General features: G+C 39.3%; 1 protein-coding gene across 1 annotated transcript in view; it reads left to right on the plus strand.

Moving 5' to 3' along the window:
- adgrv1 (adhesion G protein-coupled receptor V1) overlaps positions 1 to 19,935 on the plus strand; it is an 83,646-nt gene extending 63,711 nt beyond the window's left edge. Inside the window, exons 91-95 of the mRNA XM_029509875.1 lie at positions 2,528 to 2,685; positions 8,300 to 8,421; positions 13,910 to 14,095; positions 16,189 to 16,366; positions 19,483 to 19,935. Of these exons, the coding sequence (XP_029365735.1) occupies positions 2,528 to 2,685; positions 8,300 to 8,421; positions 13,910 to 14,095; positions 16,189 to 16,366; positions 19,483 to 19,601 (763 nt within the window). The 3' untranslated portion in view covers positions 19,602 to 19,935. The remainder of the gene's footprint in view (positions 1 to 2,527; positions 2,686 to 8,299; positions 8,422 to 13,909; positions 14,096 to 16,188; positions 16,367 to 19,482) is intronic.
- Positions 19,936 to 20,455: the final 520 nt, after the last annotated feature.

Here is a 20,455-nt window from a genome sequence, read left to right on the forward strand (position 1 = left end):
TTTTTAGAACAGCACTGACGTAATCTGTTTTTATTAGAAGACTCACCTCATGGGTGTGTTGCGTAAATTGGTTTGTGCAAGCTGTGGTGACTTCAGTTCCTTTTTATGGCTTAAACTTCCTTCCAGCTTAGAGCAAACAGAAAACACCTGAGCCAGTAATGTCACATGAGGTATCTTGCCCAGTCAGCTGAATGAATAGGTGAATGAGCGTCAGTGTTTTCATGCATCTCCCCACAGAAAGTCTTTACCATAGAGGTGGAGTGTTTGTGTGTGTGTGTTTGGTGGTGGGGGGGTGTCACTCTGAAATCCTGCACAACAACCTCTAGTCGAACGTGAAGCATGACTGTGTGTGTCTTACTTTTGCGTGGAAACACAGATGAAGTCAAAACCCTTCAATCTAATCTAAAATCGGCCAGTGATCCAAGGTGTGGCTGTTTTCCTTGGATTAAAATGTGTGTATGAGTGCTTCCTGTGGGAGGGTTGGTGTGAGACAGAGAACATACACATGAGAGATTTGAGGACACAGAGGAGTATTCAGTTCCCAGGAACGATACCTTCCTCCCAGAGTGAATGAGGCAGCTTTTGAATTCACTCCTCTCTCATTTTCTCTTCTGCTTTCTCTTGCTCTCCTCTCTCTCCCTCTCCCTAATCAATAGATGTGAACACGTAGCTACATGTTTTATAAGCACCTAAGTTGCCTTGGTTTATCCACTACCTTTATGCAAGCAGTGTAGGCCAGTTTGTGTTGTGCTGTAACTGTGTTTATTTGTCATATATATTCATCAGATTTTGTTGTTAACTGTCAATTTGTAGTACTTGCTTCAAAGTTCATGTTGGCTGAGATAAAAAATTAAATGAGGTGAGTATATAAAAGGATGGGAAACTGCAGGCCTCCATTTTTTCCTTGTTTTTGTCCTGATTGCCTGCACCAAGGAGGCTTACGTTGTGCACTTTAGAGCTCCCATTACCACTCTGTAGGCTGGAGCTTATTTGCTTTTCACTGTAACACACTTGTTGTACATCTTCAAATTAAATGGAAATGTCTCTTAAATTTAACAGAGATCTGTGGATTGAAACGCAAGTGATTTTTATAAGGAGCCTTACATTTAAATTTGTAGCCCTTAGCTTCTGAAGTGTACCTTTAGAAATTCAATGTCCTGTGATCATGTAATGTAAGCGTAAATCTGCCATCCAAAAAATGTCTGAAAGACAGAGTACTTTTTTTCACATCATCTTAAGAGTAGGTTTTCCCTAAACAAGTCTATGTGGTTAAGTAGTATATATAAAAGATTATCCCAGCGAAATTCCTTTGATAACCAGCCATAAAAGGCATTGCTCACTTTGTTTTGTCTCTCCCCAACCATGAAGTTAACCAAGAAATGGACTTGTGGGTAATGTATTCTCCATCCACTACAAGAATCCCTGGGATCTCTCTTTCTTGTGAGATTTTCCGTACAGTAGGATCACAGCACAAGGTCACAGGAGCACAAATGTCCATATTCCACTGTTTACCCTCTCATTGTCTGGCTGTGTTTCTGGAACACAGTGATGCAATGTGTTATTTGGCATACCTCGTTATGTTATGGCTAACATAGTTACAATTATTTCTCACCCATCACTCACGCATGCAGTAAAGTCCTATCTATGCTTCTTACTCTCCCACCACACATTGGGAAGAACTTGTTTTGTGAAAGTCATATGAGTGTTTTGATAGTTGTTTGGTAGATACAGTTTATTTCAGGATGTTGATTTTCCCAGAGAAAAGTATTTCACTCAGTTCTCCTTAATAAAAGCAAAACACATGTGATTGGAAAGAATCTACTGTGATTTCCCAAGAGAACAACACAGATAGCAAAATACTCACTCACAATAAAACTCTGATAACAGAGGGATATGTAGCTCAATTTTAATTATAACAACAGGCAGTTTTAATAAAGAATTCCACTTTTGATCTTTCATCATATATATCAAAGCTGAATACAACTCAAAAGATTATTTATTTTTTTTTTTTTCCATTTGATGAACTCAGATTACCCACTCCACATTCATCTCTGTTTCAAAGAAGGAAACAGATATATCATGTTGTTAGTTCTTTTAAATCCTCTTTCATTGTTTAAATAGAAAAAACACATTTAAGCATCTTTGGCCTTAGATGTTATCCTGCTGTAGCTGCAGGCTGACCTCGTTGTTCAGAAGATTTAAGACATGCGTATTTTGCTGCTGAAGGCAAAAGCTGCTGTTGAGCAATAATGCTGTGGGTCTTAAGCAGGCTCAGAGGTCTCACAGGGCAGATCCTGTTTGTGAAACCTGAAGAAACAAAGTCTTAATAGGAGTAATTACAGTACAAAACAGGGATCCATTAGGTTTTCATTGTTGCATCATGTGAGGATGTTGAGCTGAGTAATGATTTTTGGTACGACATCTCCTTTTACCATCCTTTTTAATTATTTTCTCAGATGTTCAGCTGTTTTCTAAAGCACCATCAGGCAACACAAATCCCTCACATTTCTCTCCATCCTTTTTCCAGGTGCTTTATCCCGAACATCTACGCAGCCCTATGCACGGCCGTGCTGGTGCCTCTTATCTGTCTGGTTGCAGTGCTGGTCATGTTCATTCATGCTTACCAGGTCACTGAGCAGTGGAAGGCCTACGATGACATTTATCGTGGACGCACCAACAACACAGGTACCCAACAAACTCCAAGGACTCCAAAGATTAATGCAATAATAATGAAACTTTTAATATGCAACATTTTATCAGTTAAATTACTCTGGGAAGATTTTCAGAATTGGTCAAAGTTTAAAGCACCATGTAAGAAGTTATGACATCATGTGTTTTAAATTCTATGGTGTCCAAAAACATATGCATTATGATATTTATATATAAGCAGGTGAGTTACATTTTTTAAGTCATTTGAATCACCAAACGCATTCATCATGTACTAAACAACCTCAGACTTGTGTAAGAGTCGTGTTTGGAGAAATGACCTTTATATAGAGTAACAGTAAATATGAATCAGCAGCATTTAATCAGTGTGGCTGGTCACTGCACCCACACACCAAGATCTAAGCCAAACCACTTTGATCCCACAGTGTTGTGGCTGTAATCAGTGGCCATCCGTGAGACTCAGCAGGATTTAGTGTGTTTTGCACAGTCAAGGTCCTCCACTGACAGAGCAAAGCCTGAAATAGTTCCAGTCTTGGTGAGCGGTTTGCCCTAAACACTGTGTATGGCCTTTGAGGTAGTATAAGAAATCTAAATTTTTTCCTACAGGTGCGTGTGTGTGATTAATAGAGGAATGAAAGTTTCTTACAAACCAAGCTGAGGCTGAAGGTCAGCATATAGGAACTGGTACTTGTAGGAGGAGACTTGGAATATGGTGCACTATGTTATGTGTGTTAAATTAGGAAACAGTCAGTGCCACAAGCAAAGTTTCAGCAGCTTTACACTGAGTCAGAGCAAGTCAATGTGAGGGAGAAAATGCAGGGGAAAGATAAGTACAGAGCACACACTATTCAAAACAGCAGTGTCAAGTCCTGACTCACTGGCTGACTTATGGCACAAGCACATAGGACAGCACCTGTGCTGTGAAAACAAATTCAGTCAAAAGCACAAACTTGGACAGCTGCAGATATACAGCAGATATACACATGCACTGTATATTCACATAACATATTTTCATATAACTCAACATTCACATAACTCAATTTTTGACTGGACTCAATATGTCCAGAGTCCAAAGGGGAATAAAACAATGTGAGGGATACAGCCACAGCACAGTCTGTTCTTATTGATATTGTGGAGTTATGTTAAAAGCGATAAGTGCTGCTAGAATAATGCTGAATAGTCCCAAATTTGCAATATGCAGTGGTCACTCAAAAGAATGAGGACACTCACAAAGTGAACTTTCCTGTAGTATCATACTTTAAACGATAACTCATGCTGTTATTATGCATTGTGAAATCCTGCCATTTGGAAAATGAATGTTTTGGCCACCCGCATGTTCAAATTCCTTACTGCAGAAAACAACTGATGTAATAAGTAAAGGTCTAATCTGTGTTTTGTGTGTGTGTGATTGTGAGAAGAGAGATATAGCAGGGCCTCTGACGTCAATGAAATCTAGTGAGTGTGCCACAACGTGCCTGCAGGTTCGGCCAAGCCTGCAGACATGTACCTGTACCTCAGCAAAAATTGAAAGCAACTGATAAAAACAGAAACTGAACTGAACTATATTAGCACCTAATCAAAGCACATAATTGAGACCTTATCGCAGTCACAACTGAGCCCACAAGGTGTGTTTATAAGACATAGTGTTCCTTTGATAAAGAACTATTTCAATTTTAAACAGAGCATAGATCAATGAATAACTAATACTGTTCTTTTTTAAGGCCTTCAGGTGTTCCCTAACTGCACTATGATCAGTATATCAGTATAAATAAGGATGAGATGTGATGAGGCTTGAACCCAGTGAGCTGTACTATGCCCTTTCTGTGCAGTCTGTGCCAGTAGCTTTATTTGGATGCCACACTTGTGTTTATATTTTGCTCTCTCAGCCTTGTTATCAGAAGTCTTGAAAGGCAAACTTTTGTACATTGTAGATTCGTTTTCTCATACATGTTTTGGTCAGATATATTTGTCGTGGCACATTTCAAAGAATTGCGCTTGATAGATTTGTTTGAAAGATTATTATTGTTGTTTTTTCTTCCTTTGACAATGGACTTACTTTTTCAGTGTTTTTCAGATATTAAATAACACAAAAAACATTCCTTTATCACATTAGTAATAGCTTTTTACTCTTAATAATGCCAAAAGTCTCACCTAAGCATTCTTTTCAGTTAAACAATATAATTTATTCTCTGTGTTTGTGCTTCGTTCGTGCTGATTGCTTGTGTGTGGCGTATTCCTGCAGACTCACCACACACTTATTGCAGCTTGTTGTTTTTACAGCTGTTGACCTCTCTTTGACAGTCATGTCTGCACCATCTTGAATTTCTCCCTAGCTGTTTTTGTTGAACCCACGCTCGCCTCTCAGTTTGTCTTCTCACACCAGGAGGCCACTCTGATCAAATGTAAACTGGAGCCAGTTGGCCTGTGGAGAAAGGTAGCGCCCTCATGTTCATCACAGCTTTTCTCCAGCAGTGAGCTAAGTCCCTCCCATGTGCTTCCATCAAGGATTACATATCCATTCATGCTTTCTCAGGGACATGCAAACATATGCCACATACAGTCACAAGTAAAAGTGCGTTCCTGCTCTGCTTATTTCTGCTTCTTAAAAGTATCAAGCCAAACATTCAGTCAGCATTTTGCAGTCTATTTTCATTTGGCTCTGGGAACCTGCTCTTACTGTGGGAGTGCTGCCTTGTCCACACACTGGAATGTGCTTGCATGGTTGGAAAAATCCAACCAGGGAGAGGGACCATGAAGACAGATGTGCAAAGATAGAAGGGACATAGAGTGAGACTGACATTGAAGATGTTGGTTCAGATGTAACAACAGAGAAGCAGGAGAAAGTTTGAGAAGACAAAGACAAAAGGACGTACATAAACGTTTTCAGCTGTGAGAAAATATGCACTAAATTGTACCAAAGTGCACAGCGTTGACCGAAAGCAAAACAAAACTCTGCTGTAAAATAAGGATAGGAAAAATGATAAAACAACGACCATAAAACAATGAATAAGGGCTAACATGAAACAGGTCAAAGGAAAAGATATGAAAAGCAAGAAAATAAGAAGATGGAAAGATTTCGAAGAAAGTAGACAAGGGCTGAACCAGAGAAAAGTTACAGTCAGATAATGAGCTGAACTTGGACCAGAGTGGAGCTGGCAGGGTAGTGGAAGTGGCACCTAAGTGAAGACTTTTTGTGCACACTCTGGCCCCCGTGCCTTGTGTTTTCATCCTACTTGTGAAGTGAACTGTACAGTCTGTCCTATATAACCCTAACCAGTCGGCTAAAGTGAGAATGACTCAGCAGTGTGATTGTGAATTTTTACATTTTCTCCTTTGGATGAAAAATCCGTTTTAAAACCAGCATGAAGTTGTTTTGAAATAAATTCATATATTCATAGATCTTTTTGTGTGTTCCTTTCTATAGTCAGTGTGATGAAGTCATAGTCATAGTAGCTGTGACCACATGGAGCATGAATACACAAGCCACACAAGATGATCAGTGATAGAAGCACGCCACTGTCTGTCAAGTCTGACCACCTTACCAATGCGCATGCACACACACACACACACACACACACACGCACACATAATAGCAAAAGTGCAAACTAAATGAAAAAGACAAAACAGACATTTGTTTCTGAACTCTCACACCCTGCTTCCCCTTTCTTTTTCTTCTTCCTTTGAAGTTTGCTTGTGTAACTACTGCTATTCTGTCTTTTAAGGCTTTATTTCTTCATGTTAGACCAGGACTACTGCTGACAAATCAAAAATACGTGACACTGTAAATAATAGCAACTTTGCCTTGAACTAAAACTCTGTTGTCGTCAAGCCAGTTTAAAATAATGCCAAAACTGGTTGGGTAAATACTGTAAGAGTAGTACAGTATGTGCCCAACCAGATATTTTAAGAATATGTTTTGTCCTTTTTAACTGTTGTTGCTATCCTTTACTCTTTTTTTTTCCTCTTACAGGGAAGAAGCTCAATAGTAATGAGCTGCTTTATTTACTGCAGGCTCTTCTTTCTTTGCTGCAGTGACTAACTTTGGCACTCAAGTCAGTCTGTTCCTGATTGGCATTGCTCATCATGTTTATGAACTAATTATCTGTTCTAATTATAGGAGAGGAAATTAATTTTCAAGCTGAGAGGAGGGATCATGAAGTAATATACATAGGTCCACCACCATAAGGTCTCAATTTACACCGGGAATCAAGAGTGGTACCAGAAACCCTGGTTAAAAACAATAAAAAAAAAAAAAAAAAAAAAAAACATAGATGAACCCTGAGATACCTGTTCACCACTACTTGTGTAGTGCAGATTACTGAAGTACTATATCAGCTCTGACAAAAAGTGGGTTACCAGTGACGGCAGTTTCCACAGCAGAGCTCAGAAACACATGCAGGAAGATGTCATCGTGTCTTAGAAAGACCTGACACAGTCAGTGGAGATGCGTTTCAAATTGTCTCTGCATGCTGGGAGGGAGTGTGTTTTAGCATGAGGACACAATTACAAAATCATACTCAGAGTCACACCTCTATCAGAGTACCAACTGGTTAAACAAGCTCAGTTATTTCCAATTTTACTGTAATTTTATCTTAAGTCCCTCTTTATATTACTGAGTGGGGCGAAGTGGTCCATGTAGACTTGCTACATTATTTGTAAACATGAGAATGGTTTGACTCCTTTTTGAGTTCTTAAAGCCTTAAAAGTATCAATATTGAAATTGTTATACAAAGAACATTCCTAGGTAATGTATGATTCATTGGAAACTCATTCATTCTTTCATATCAGTTTCATCACCTGTTTAGTTGTATATTGCTGCTGGGTTAATAACCCAATGTGAAACAAAAACTGCAGAATATATATTTATCTGTGTGACCTTGGTGAAGGGTGTACATTGTGTATATATACTCATCTATATATTGTAAATGTAATTATCTAATAGCTTTCTTCCATTTTTCTTTCATCTATCTTTTTTTATCGAGCTTCTTTTTCTACTGTCTACCTATGTATTGGAGCTGCTGTATCGACCAATCTTTCCTCTTTGAGTGGATCAATAAAGGGTTATCTTATTCTATCTTATCTAAACTGCATTAGTGGCACCACAAACATTCAATAGATTTGTGTAAAAAATGGGAATGCCCTGTTCTTAGGCAGTGTGGTCATGCTGGGAAACATGAGTCGCAGGAACACCACACAGACTCATGAATGAGGACTGTTAGAGGATAAAATACACAGGAACAACCGATTCATTGGCCAGCTGTTGAGGCTTGCTCATGGTGCCCTCTCATCTTACTGTCCAACTGTTGGAGGTTATCAGCCTCAGAAACATAAGCTGAACATACAATGTATGTCCTGTAAAATCTAAATCCAGATAATGATGCAACAACGTCTGGTATCAAGCATAATATGCTCTGCACCCATTTAAGTCATGCGGCAGCATAAATATCCATCTTCGAAGTGTTCACAAACTGTGTGTGAACATATACAGTCATGCATTGTAACGTAAAGTGGTTATGTTAAGTATTGACTGCATGCTTTAAATAGAGTTATACTTTATAATCCATTTCATTGATGATATACCATCCTTTGCTGATAGTGTTTTTGTCATGTTCTCCTCTTTTCTGTGTTTCAGAGGTGCCACTTGTTCTCTTCCTGTTCCTGCTCGTCTCTCTGGTCTGGTTGTGGGCAGGACTCCATATGGGCTACAGGCACATGTGGATGCTCATCCTCTACGTCATCTTTAACTGCCTGCTGGTGAGCTCATTAACTTCTTTATTTCTTTGCTTGCATTAAGCCTGTTTGTTCTTTTACTAACTTCTAATGTTTGTTTGTTTTTTTTATTTATACAATTATTTATGACATAAACATGTCAACATTATGTAATAGTGCTTTGGTTACACACTCAAGGACTACTGTGAATTTACTGATGATTTACCAATTTATCTTAATCTCACTAGTAGTGCTGTTATCATTTTCAAATGAGCTATCATCACAAATGTCAATTGTCGTGTGTCAGTAATTTTATTTGCACTGTCAAGCTTGAAATTTGTTGAATTTAGATTTTTATTGGATTTTTTTCTTTTCTTTTTTCTTTTGGTTTATCTTGACTTCATCATTTCCACTCGTGTTATTCATTCATTCATCTTCTACCACTTATCCATTTTGCTGTTTTAAAACTCAGCTGTGAGCTCTTCCCAGTAAACCAGAAGAAAACATGAGGACTTAAGGGTGCTGTGGGCCACACTAACAATATCAGGATGTGTAGTTCTGGATTTACATTGGTTTATTTCATTTTGTAATTGGTTAATATTAGTATTACTTGGTCAATAGTGTCACATTGAGTCTGAAATTAGAGGGCTGTCTGGAAGTTACAGTTAAAGCTAAAGTGATTACAGACATGATGAAGGCGGGCTCATCGTACTCTGATGTGTTGGTGAGCCAGAACAAGAGGAGTTTCAGCAGTGGAGAGGGAGGAACAGTTATTGGCCTATCTTATCACACTGCCACCTCTTTCTCTTTACTTTCCATTAGTGTTTTGCTTGTTTGTTGTCTCTGTTTGGTTTTCTCTCCATTTGCTGCTCTCTTTCTTTACTCTGACTTTGCTCCAAGTATCAATGGAGATCAAAAACGGGCATCAGTCAGCCAAGTTAACTCTTATCATGGTATGTCCTCACAGCTGGAAAGCCCCAGACGTTTACTGTTATATAACAATCACCACTGTAGAGTGAAGTTACTTTTGGTTTTGGTGCAAGATACTCAGTTATTTATGAGGGGATCTCCATGTACCAAACGTGTCATCAAACTTACAAAACCATGACAGACAAATAAAATTCAATCATACTGTGATACACTGATGACAAAAGTGTGCAATGGATTATTTCAATATATTGAGTTTGGTATCAAACTAATTAGATGTTTATGAGCATTTTTGTGTTGTGACCTTTCTGTTATTGATTAGAGATGGCTGAAAATGAATTGTGTTCTGAGAGAAGTTTACCTTTAGTTTATCACGAAGCTGCTCAAAAGTGTGTCCATATTTAACTCAGATTTCTTAAAAACACACTTCCAAGATGCTCTGCCGTCCCTGCTTCTTTTAGTGGAATAGATCATTTTTCTTACTTGTGTGGTCTTGTCTATCTTCCTCAGAGAGGCACCATCTGCCTGTAAAGTGTGCCATCAGAGGCCTGTGGTAACCTGTAGTGACCTATGGTGATAGGTGGCGTTCACATGTCAAAGACAACAGTAAAAGTAAACCTCTCTCGTTGGTACAGTCACCAATGACCAGAAGTGATGTCAGCAACAACAGTTGATGTTGCATTTAGCACTAGCTTATGAACCCAGTTTGTTCCACCCCTTGACGTCATCTGATCAGTTGCTTTAGCTGACCAGTAGGATGCTGATCTTCTATAAGCATACCTTTTGATCAGTTGCATGAAATGTTGTTGTTTTTTTTTTTGTTGTTGTTTCTTTCTTTATTTCTTTTTTGCCCATTTTAGTCGTGTTTACACTCCCAAATCTTCATAGACTTGTTTTTGTTTTCAGTGAGGTAAGTCCTACCTTAATCCTATAGGGACACTTTAAAAGTTAAAGTCCTCGATGTCCTCTGTAGAGACCTCAAAGTCTTTGTCTTTGATTTAGGCCCCCAAGCCCTCCTAGTTCTCAAGATCAAATCCTCCACTGTCTGCCATCACACAAAAGCACACAAGCATAACAACACATACACAACTTTGTACTGAGAGAGCAAAAACAGCATAAACTAAGAGATGGCATCCCATAACAGCTGGTTTGCCCATGGCTTCAGACAGGGCACACTCTGGTGACAAGTTGTCGATTGCAGCCAACTTTTCAAATTCAGCTTTCTTTAAGGAAAAGTCTTTTTGAAAAGGTTTTCAATCCTGGTTTCAGGATAGCAACCTTCAAAACTCAAACAACAGCAGCAGCCTCCTGGGTTTAGTCTTAGTCTGCAGCAGGACAAAGGAAAGTTTCACCAGAGTGGAGCAGACAGATAAAGAGCCCCAAGTGCAAATCCAAGGCCATTGATTAGCAGGAAACCAGTGCGTCTGACCTAGTTTTCACAAAGCATTGCCCAGGAAATGTACTCTGTGTTGATGGAGATGCCTTGGCCATGTACTTAGCATGGTTCCAATTAGATTTGTGTGTGGCTTCATGCCAATTTTACAACACAAACGCATTTTATTTAGCTGTCAAGGAGAAAAGAGGTGCAGTAGGAGGGGTGACTTTAGTGCCATTGTGCAACTTCCATTAGGAATTAACTGAAAATGTAGTGAAAGCAAATCAAAACCAGGACTGAAATGTACTTTTCATCCAACACTGCACACCTTAAATAGCAATTACATTGTCAAGATTCATACCAGATGCAAGCCCTAAAAGTCGGATGAAAAAAGTAGGTTTCAGCGTCAATGTGCCCTGCTGCCAAAGCATGAAGATCTGATTAGGATCTGATTCTCTTTACGAAATGCTTTTAAAGCCAGTTGCAATAGAAGATGTGTGGTCTCAGTATCACTTATGACATCTGATTTCATGTCATCAGTTGTGCACAAGCTTGATAACTAGACTGAATTTTGGAGTTTTATTTTCACTTTATATGGCTATCTGCACTAAGTAAAATGATGTAATTCAACAAAAGGTTAAACAAATGTTTCACTTGAGTATTGTTCTGGCTATGACCACCTGTTTCTGACCACGCTGACCATGTATTTTTCTCCTCCTCTCCTTCATTTCTCCCTTAGTCAGGTCTTTCACATTATCATTTTATATTTTGTTCCACTGCCTTGAGGTTGGAATCTGCATAGTATGGAAAAACAGTTGTTATTGTGTTCTTCATGGTGTGAATTTTCCATTAGGAGAATTTTCCATGTTTACTTTGGTTTTGTTGTTGATGTGGTTGTGTGGCTCACCTCCCAACAGCTGATTACTGAATGGCACTAAACAGATGCAGATGTTACAGCTGTGCACAAATGTGTTTGTGTTGCCCAGTAGCGATAACTCCTTAGTTGATTTTTTACTGTAGAAAGCAACTTTCAGGCTCAGGCAGGACATTGAATAGAACCAGAATGTCAAAATATTCATATTGGTGATGAGAAAATTTTGACTTTTTAATCTATTGCCATTGTTTTTTTCCATTCTCTCCCTATAGTTATTGCACCACACTGTTATTCAGGACCCACATCTGTGCCACATCAAACTGAATTAGAATACAATAATCAAATCACCACAGCACTACCCCTCATTATCTCCTCCGGCGGTGGCCCCTCTGCCAGTAAGCCTTACCTCATTGGGTCATCACAGTCAGAAAGATCAACAGCCATGAAGTAGCATCATGCACCATTACAATTCAATTCCTGCCCCGCTTCCTCATTCAACCTTTGTAGTCATCTATAAATAGGACACAAGATATCTGTGTGACATTGTGGAAATGTCCCAGGCCAATATGTGTCCACACGCACAGACAACTGTAGGAAGTCTGCAGTGAGTCACAATTTAGGGAAAATAGATCTGTTGTTTTTACAAGCACCAAAAATTATTTACACACATCCCTTTTCCCAGTTAGAGCAGTTATCTAGTTTACAGTAAATGAAGAATGCCGCTTTCCTGAACAACAAGTCAGTTAATGAAACATATTTCTGAAAACTCTCCTTTTTAATCTTCTTTGTATATGCATTTCATCCAATTTTATATTCAGTCTTGCCTAATTTTTTTTCTAGTTTTCTTTCTTCAAACCCTCTTTGCTTTTTTCTTGAGCTCAGCTTTGGCCTCCCAATGACCCATCGCCTTTCCCTGTCCTTCCTGCTCCCCTTCAGTTTGTGTTTTCCATCGCCAAAGACGTGGCCTCTCCAGTAATCAGGGAACACTTACATAACTGGCCTTATGGTTGTAAAGCCTGTTCCTCAGGCTGCACAGCCTGCTAATGATATGTGCTAATCACCCACAACACTGTTGTGATGGATAGCAAAACACACAGCCTGACATGAACACACACCTAGCTGCTTTTGTTTGATGTCCTGAAGTGGTCACACAAAGACAAGTTCATTTCATTCTTTGACTTCATACACCACAGCACAATCACTACATTAATCTCACACTCATCTCTAGAGGCACATGAGCAGATGAAGACAGGTTTGTGTAACTCCCTCTTTGATAGACATCAGACAATAAATCTGGGAGGTGTTCCATGTTCCATTTTAACTATTTACGTCTTCTTACCAGCATCCAAAAGCACAGTTTCCGGTAACAGTTTTCATTGTCTTCCTCATAAGGTTGATTCAACCATCAGCATGTCTAAATCTTTTTTCTTGTTCAATATACCTTGCTCTGTTACACATAAAACATGCATTTATATATTTGTACTTGTTGCACTTTAAAGTTTATATGTTCAACATAAATGTCATTTGGAGAGCCTTGAGGTGTTAGAAAGTTTGCTTTTACCAGTCACTTAAAAAGCTTAAAAAACGCTTTCTCTCTGTTAGTTTCGGGTTTTATTAGCACATCAGATGTCTCTCTCTGTAGAAATAGTTTTCTTAATTGATCATGGTGTCTAAGAACTTGTTTTATTTCCGTCTTTTTAAATTACAGTCTGAACTACAGTCCCTTTATGTATCTAAATGTTTTGGGGTTGTTGTTTTTTCTGTGCATTATTGGTTGTGTATTTGCATGCACCTGTATGCACACATATCCATACAGTCCTATGAATTCCATGTGTGTCTGCAGCTGATGTCATCACCTGGTGATGAGTGTTGTGAAATACGGGAGGGCCCCGTGGTATTTGACAGTCCAGTGTTTTGGGGAAATTCACAGCCCCGTGCTGTGGACTAGGAGGATTTGGTAATGGCAAGGAAGTGAAGGAAGCAGCAATACCAGAGTGCCAATGATGTCATGGGCCAATGATAACAAAATTATCCATTAATCATGCTAGAAGAGATGACAATGCTACAAAAGAAGTGTGTGTGTGACTTGATGTGACACAATTCATGCTCACATTTTACAGTTTGAAAATATGCTCTTATATATAATCACTTCCCAGGCTGGTTCCCAGGCTTTACAACCACAAATCCTGCCAGACTATATATATATATATATAGATATGTGTGTCTGTGGATGTAGATTGATGTGTGAAACATTCAGACTGATCGTGTGTGATAGTGATGGTGTGCACACACAGAACAGAGCCGTGGAGAATGTTAAATTTATTCCTCAGTGCAGATTTTCTGCTCTTTCTCTGCAGGGATTGTATGTGTTTGCAGTGTACTTCGTCATGCACAACCAGCTGTGTTGGCCAACTAAAGCCAGTTACACAGTGGAGATGAGCGGCCATGATTCTCCAGACTCTACATACCAGGGAGGGGGGCCCACCTCTGTGGGGGGTGACATCAGCAAATCAACTCAGAATCTCATCAGCGCCATGGAGGAGGTAACAGACAGACACTCTCATCCAAAGAACCTAATGAGCTTTTTTATATCTAACTCTACAGTACATATAATATAATATAACTACCAGTATTTTTACCAATGTCCTCTGGCTTTCATGCTTTGTATTTATGTTTTAGATACAGTGCACTCACTTTTCCCACTCTCAACTATATTGACTGATCTGAACAAAAAAGGAAATTTATGGGGTTTATTTATGGTCTGGGCCTTGTGCTTGTATATTTGACCACCAGTTCTAACAGTTATGAAAACATTTTGCACACAAGGTTTTCTACCGACAAACCACAGCTGCAGCTACAAGCGGATTTTCTATGCTGTGAAGACATTTCATGTGATTTGCACATGTGCACATGGCACTTCTGATGTCACCTCCGATACTGATTTGGATAAAGTACCAGGTGGTCGTTCTTGCTCTTGTAGCAATGTCCCTGGATCTCAGAAGCTTTTTTTTGAAAATATTATCACAACTTTAGATGAATGACAGCTAAAACTATGAAAACAAGGCCAGTCTTTTCTTAGAAGGCGAAACTGTAGCCGTTGCTTTACTTTTCTTCTCAGAATCTCCCCTTATCACCTTCTCTCTTCACCATTTTTCCCATGCTTTCATTCCCATGGCTGTGTTTGCCCATTCCTGATCCTCCTTCACACATTTCTCACATCAACTGAGCTTCACTCATCACAGAGCATTCATACTCACTCAGTCAATTACTCAAACTGATTTTCATTATGTAAAATCTGTGTAACACCATGGGTGGGTGTGTAACATAACTTCATAATGGCCACTAACACCGTCATCAACTATTCTTGTGACTTTCATGCAGGACCAGCACATCACATGCAAACACACACACACACACCAATTCTGTAGTAGCTCAGTCTCCTTATCAGCTCTGTCCCAGGAGAATACCCTATAAGGACTGAGCTGCTGAGAGGGAGAGAAAGAAGGAAGAAAAGGGGCCAGGTTTAACTTCATTACTCCTGGGAGCGCTCTCCCTCTTTGTTTCTCGATCCCTGTCTACACGTAGGAATCCAGTAATCTTGTTTTATTCATGAGAGCACAGCCCTGCCTCTCTGAGAGTTGGCTACATCCCAATGAGAAAAATAACAGCACAGATAGCAAGCGCTAAGATTGAAAATCTTAAGTGTTGAGTTGTGGAGTGGATTAGTTGGAGTTGGATTGGAATGGGGATAGTAGTTTAATTTGAGGGTGAAAAACATATTGAGAGGTTTGAGCCATCCACTCACAGCCTTCTTTCAAAGTGGATGTGGCAGATCTGAGGTGCCTGGTGGTGCTTAATTCACCTCACTGGGACACTCTGTACCAGTAACAGCTGAACAAGACTCAAACACGCCCAGACACACACACACACACACACACACACACACATTTATGCATGTACATGGATACAGTAGGCATCCATAATAAAGGAGCACAGTGGAAGAGAAGACGACATGGTGTAACGAATCTAATGAAAAAGAATATAAAATATACTCACATTTATATAGTGATGTGCTTTTATTTAAAGACAAATCGCTTCAGTTCATTTCCTCTTTTTATTGCCTCCTCTGCCCTCTCCCCTTTTTGCTCTCTTCATTCCTGTCATTTGCTGTATGGATACATAAATTAGATCTCCCATCACCAACAAATCAAAAATAAATCTCTCATCTCTCTAACTGTGCTAGCAGCACAATTCCCATGAATTCAGTATGAAACCCTACACCCCACTGCCCTCACTCTCACCCCATGAACCTGCTTTGACCCTATGGATTGGCCTTAACCCTTTGGGATGCCTGAAAAACATGCACTCCGGCTGACCCTAACTCATCACAGACATGATTGTATGGCTGACACACTGACATTCTCCATCACACAGTGAGTTGGGAATGATCGAGCTGATTTTTGTTCCATATTTAGTGATACATCACCAATGCACACATGCACACTGATAGACACACAGACACAGACAGTATCTCAATTCATACATTTTCTCTCTTTCTGTCTTGCATGTGTATGGTATTTGGCCTGTTTGTGTGTTTTGTGTTCCAATGGTTGTAAACTGTGTGTTTCTGCGTCAGGTATCAGCAGACTGGGAGCGAGCGTCTCTGCGGCCCAGCAGTCAACCCAGCAGTGTGTTTAAACCCAGTCCTGTGATGGGGACGTACACCACCGAGGGAGGCTTCAGCAACACCAACCTGGTGACCGCAGAAGAAGATTCACAGGAATTTGACGACCTCATATTTGCCTTAAAAACTGGTGAGGACCCCGCCAGCCCTGATGCACTCACATATGCATAGTTTTTTAGGTGTGGCACAAGAGGTTTTATTTACACTGAATGATTATCTGTTGTACAAATGAGTTTCATCTCTTCTTACAAGACAACTTAAGACAAATAACATTATTGTCTTCTAACAGGCTCACAATTTATCCAAACTTTCTCTTTTCCGTTTATATTTGATACATCACTATCTTCCAAATAACACTTGATTGTAAATGCAGCTTATTTTTCCAGTGAAAACGCAAAAATGTATTCCAGCAGGAATTTTCTCTTACCTTTACATGGATACTAGTTTTTTATTATTGATCCAATTCACCCACATTCATGCAGAGAAATCCATGTAATGTTTGGTGGAGACCTGGCCAAAACAGGCAGCAGCACAAAATATAAAGTTTCCAACAGATTACATGGTGGTATAAGTAAATGGCAGGAACACAATATAATATGAAATTTCTACTACAAAAGTTAAAACTTATTAGTGCATCCAAGTTTCCACTTTACGTTTTGCTAAATGGTCAAACACTATTTATTGGTTTAGTAGCTTGCTTAGTTTAATTTCTGGCCCTTCTGTTTTGCATGGCATTTAAGGACATGAATTTGTCACCATATGGAGTCAGTCAGGAGCTTCACTTGAGTCTGAAAACACAAAAACATCCTGTGAGCCCTGCTGTGCAGTATTTGTCCATGAAATATAAAAATAAAGGCACTGTCGACTGTGCGAAAGGTCACCACACACTCACTCGCTGTGCCTTCTAAAATAAAACTTTTACATGCCAAGAATACCAATGTATAAAGTTAGAGTGACAGAAATTCTAAAAAAAAAAACAAAAAAAAATCCATGTTCATTTAGAGACTGAATACAAAATGTCTGTAAGGTGGTTATTCCATATACAGGTTCTGTATAGACGTACCCTGTATCTATTGTATCGGCCCTGCTTAGTCATTCTGCTGCTGACCTTACATTTCTCTGCTGCCATGGAAACCATTCTTCCTCCTTCACCATCAAAGTTTAATGAACTGAGGATCCAAACTGCTCACTGATATATCACACACACAGAGGCACTTATAAGTACACACACCAGACCGTCCTCACTTTTCAATTCACAAACTAATTGTTTCAGTGTCTGAATAAGAATGGGATCCCGATGGACCACAGCCATCCGCAGTCTCAGTGCAAAGGGACGCTCTCTGCGGCTGGGGAGAGACAAATCACAAATCCACAGCAAACACGGCTTTACTGTCTCCCCTGAACACTTGGTGCAATAAGCTACTTTCTGTTATTTCAACATAACTCCAAGAAAGATTTCATTTCTAAATCTTTTCACCCTTTGAAGCACTTCCCTTCATGTATGCGTTGCATAATGTGAGATTTATGTGATATCCTCATTGAGTAAATATTAGCTCTTCACCAGGTAGAAACTATGAGCATGAGGAGAAAAACTATGAAGGATTTTTGTTGGGATAGATGGAATTTAAAATGAGCAATAATTATTTCTCGTGTTAAATCAACAAACTGAGATATCAGTGAATTCATGGCGCAATAACAGGTAATGCTGTGATGAATATTTTTATCCAAACCACATGATTTTTCTTATTCTACTTTCAGCTACAGTATAGATGATTTTGATATTGAATAGGAGAGTACTTCAAATCTTTCTCTGTTCACTTCTCATCCCTGTCACAAAGACCCACATCAGGAGTTAGATCACATTGAATTTCTCATGGGACTCTGGAGAAGAAAAATTACTTTCAAGGAAAATAAATGAATCATTAAGAGTTAGTGAGCGGCACAAGTCCATTAAGGCTTTAGTCCTGAGGTTTGGTTTGACTTTTCAAAGGTTTCCCTGTCTATGACACAGCAGACGTGAGATTCAAACCCATATCAAACTTCATTTTGTTGGAGAGTAGCAGTCTATTCAGGTTCCTTAGTGCAAATCAGGCCTTGAGGGAGAAGCGCTGGAGAACAGCTAGCGTGCAACCCAGAAAAATAACACTTAAACAAATTAAAAGTCTTTCCCAACAGGTGTGAGTACAAGAGACTTTTAGGTGTTAATGAACATGGATTAGACTGAGAGGGTAGTGTTACACTAATAAGTATCACACTGACTTATTTTTTGTGATAAACATTTTTTATTGCATTCAATGCCTCCACAATTTCAATCAGTGTTGACTTCATTACAATTCTCTTTAAATACGTACATGAATTTGAGGATTTTGTATTTCATGTAAAGAGTCCAGTGCAGTCACACTGACCCTCACACAGTCAGTCAGCAGTAAAGGTAATTGTCTAATTAGAATTACATAACCATCCGACAAGGGTGAGTAACTGGTGTTGTAATAAGGGTCTTCGCACTTCATTTGGTAGTGAACCATTAACACACTGACGTGTGTCACCATATGTGCTCCAAGCTCTCTGACTGAGGCTGAAAATGAGCATGTGCCTTGGTAAACTTACCTGCATGGAGAGTCATCTTAAAAAGCTGATTCTAAGGGTCACAGAGTAAAGCACAAAACAAACTTAGCCACAATTAATATCTGTCATAAATTACACTGATGTCCAATATTAGATGATGCATGGAACAATTAACTTTGAAATGCAAATAAATTGAGTGAAAAATGATTGTATGCAAATACAGTAAAATCTTAAGAAATTTTAATTCTGATTTCCCAACTTTCTACCACAACAACACTGAAGTGGTGAAATACCCTGTAAAGAAACAAGCACGGAACGCAGTCAGTAACTTCCTTGTTGAGGCAACTGCGCTGTAGTCAATTTTTCCTGTTTCAATCGATACATGTGCTAGAAACACACACAGGAGGGTTCTGGCCTCTTTGAGCTTCAGTGTATCATGATGTCTGATAACAGATTAAGACACAGACTCAGTTACATAATAAAATATCGGCAGATAAGCAGCCCTGAAAATCATGAGCAGTGTAGATTTGTTGAAGTCCAATGAGGCTGATCAGTGGGAGAGAGATAAAGAAAAGCTTCGATGACAAATTTGCTCACACGCTGTAAAATATTTCATCCATCCATACTTAATCTTCCATCAGGACCGAATCATGATAGAAGCACATTTCTTGTCTGTTTCAGGGACTGGCCTTAATGCCAGCGATAACGAGTCCATCCCTGGAAGCCACGACGGAGGGAGCGTGACCAACTCCCAGATAGTTGAGCTGCGACGAATCCCCATCGCAGACACACACCTCTAACTTTCTCACCTCATACAGATCCCACATCTCTACCCTTCATATCAGAGAGAACTTTACAACACAGTATTTTTTTATACTATAAATGCTTTTGCACTAAAACATTTTTAATAGAACATTTTCATGTAGATATTTGATACTGTATGTATGATTTCATTGTGCATCTGTTTTACACACAAACACACCCATGCATACACATATAAATATATCCGATATATAACTGTTTCACTAAATTAATTTCTTTCAGTCCTTGATGGAGTTGTGAATGTATATTTAGATCTTTTTTTGTTTGTTTGTTGATTTGTTTTGTAGAGACCTAGAAAAATGAGATGCCCAGCTGTGCCCCTTTAGCACAATGTCTGCTACTGAGGATGGAGATTGTGTAATATTGTTAATAAATCATTTTACCATATATTTTACATTTGGATATGTTAGCCCCCCCCCCCCCCCCCCCCCCACAGTTACGTAAATGAAACTCAGGGGTCAGGGGTCACACCTTTACGAAAGATGGTCTGTGGGAATCAGCACTGGAATTTCACAACTTGGATCTACAGTGATGCGAAGTCTGGGGCTGAACAGAGTCTGAACATAGTGATGTCTGAATGCAGGAAAAGGACAAAAGTCAGAATACTGTAAACGATTCAATAATTTACTTCCTCATATCGCACTCATACTTTCAAAGGAACGTCTGGTTTTTGATCTGCTCTGGGAAGAATCAGCAGGGGTGAACATATACGTAAATATCCCCTTTCAACTTAGGAGCTCTGAACCTCGTGGAATCCACCGGCTACTTGACCCTTTCGCCGACCTTTGACTCCTTCAGACACAGTTGACATGACTTGTGAACTTGGTTAGGA

The sequence above is a fragment of the Echeneis naucrates genome, chromosome 9 (assembly GCF_900963305.1).
Source record: "Echeneis naucrates chromosome 9, fEcheNa1.1, whole genome shotgun sequence".
NCBI lineage: Eukaryota > Metazoa > Chordata > Actinopteri > Carangiformes > Echeneidae > Echeneis > Echeneis naucrates.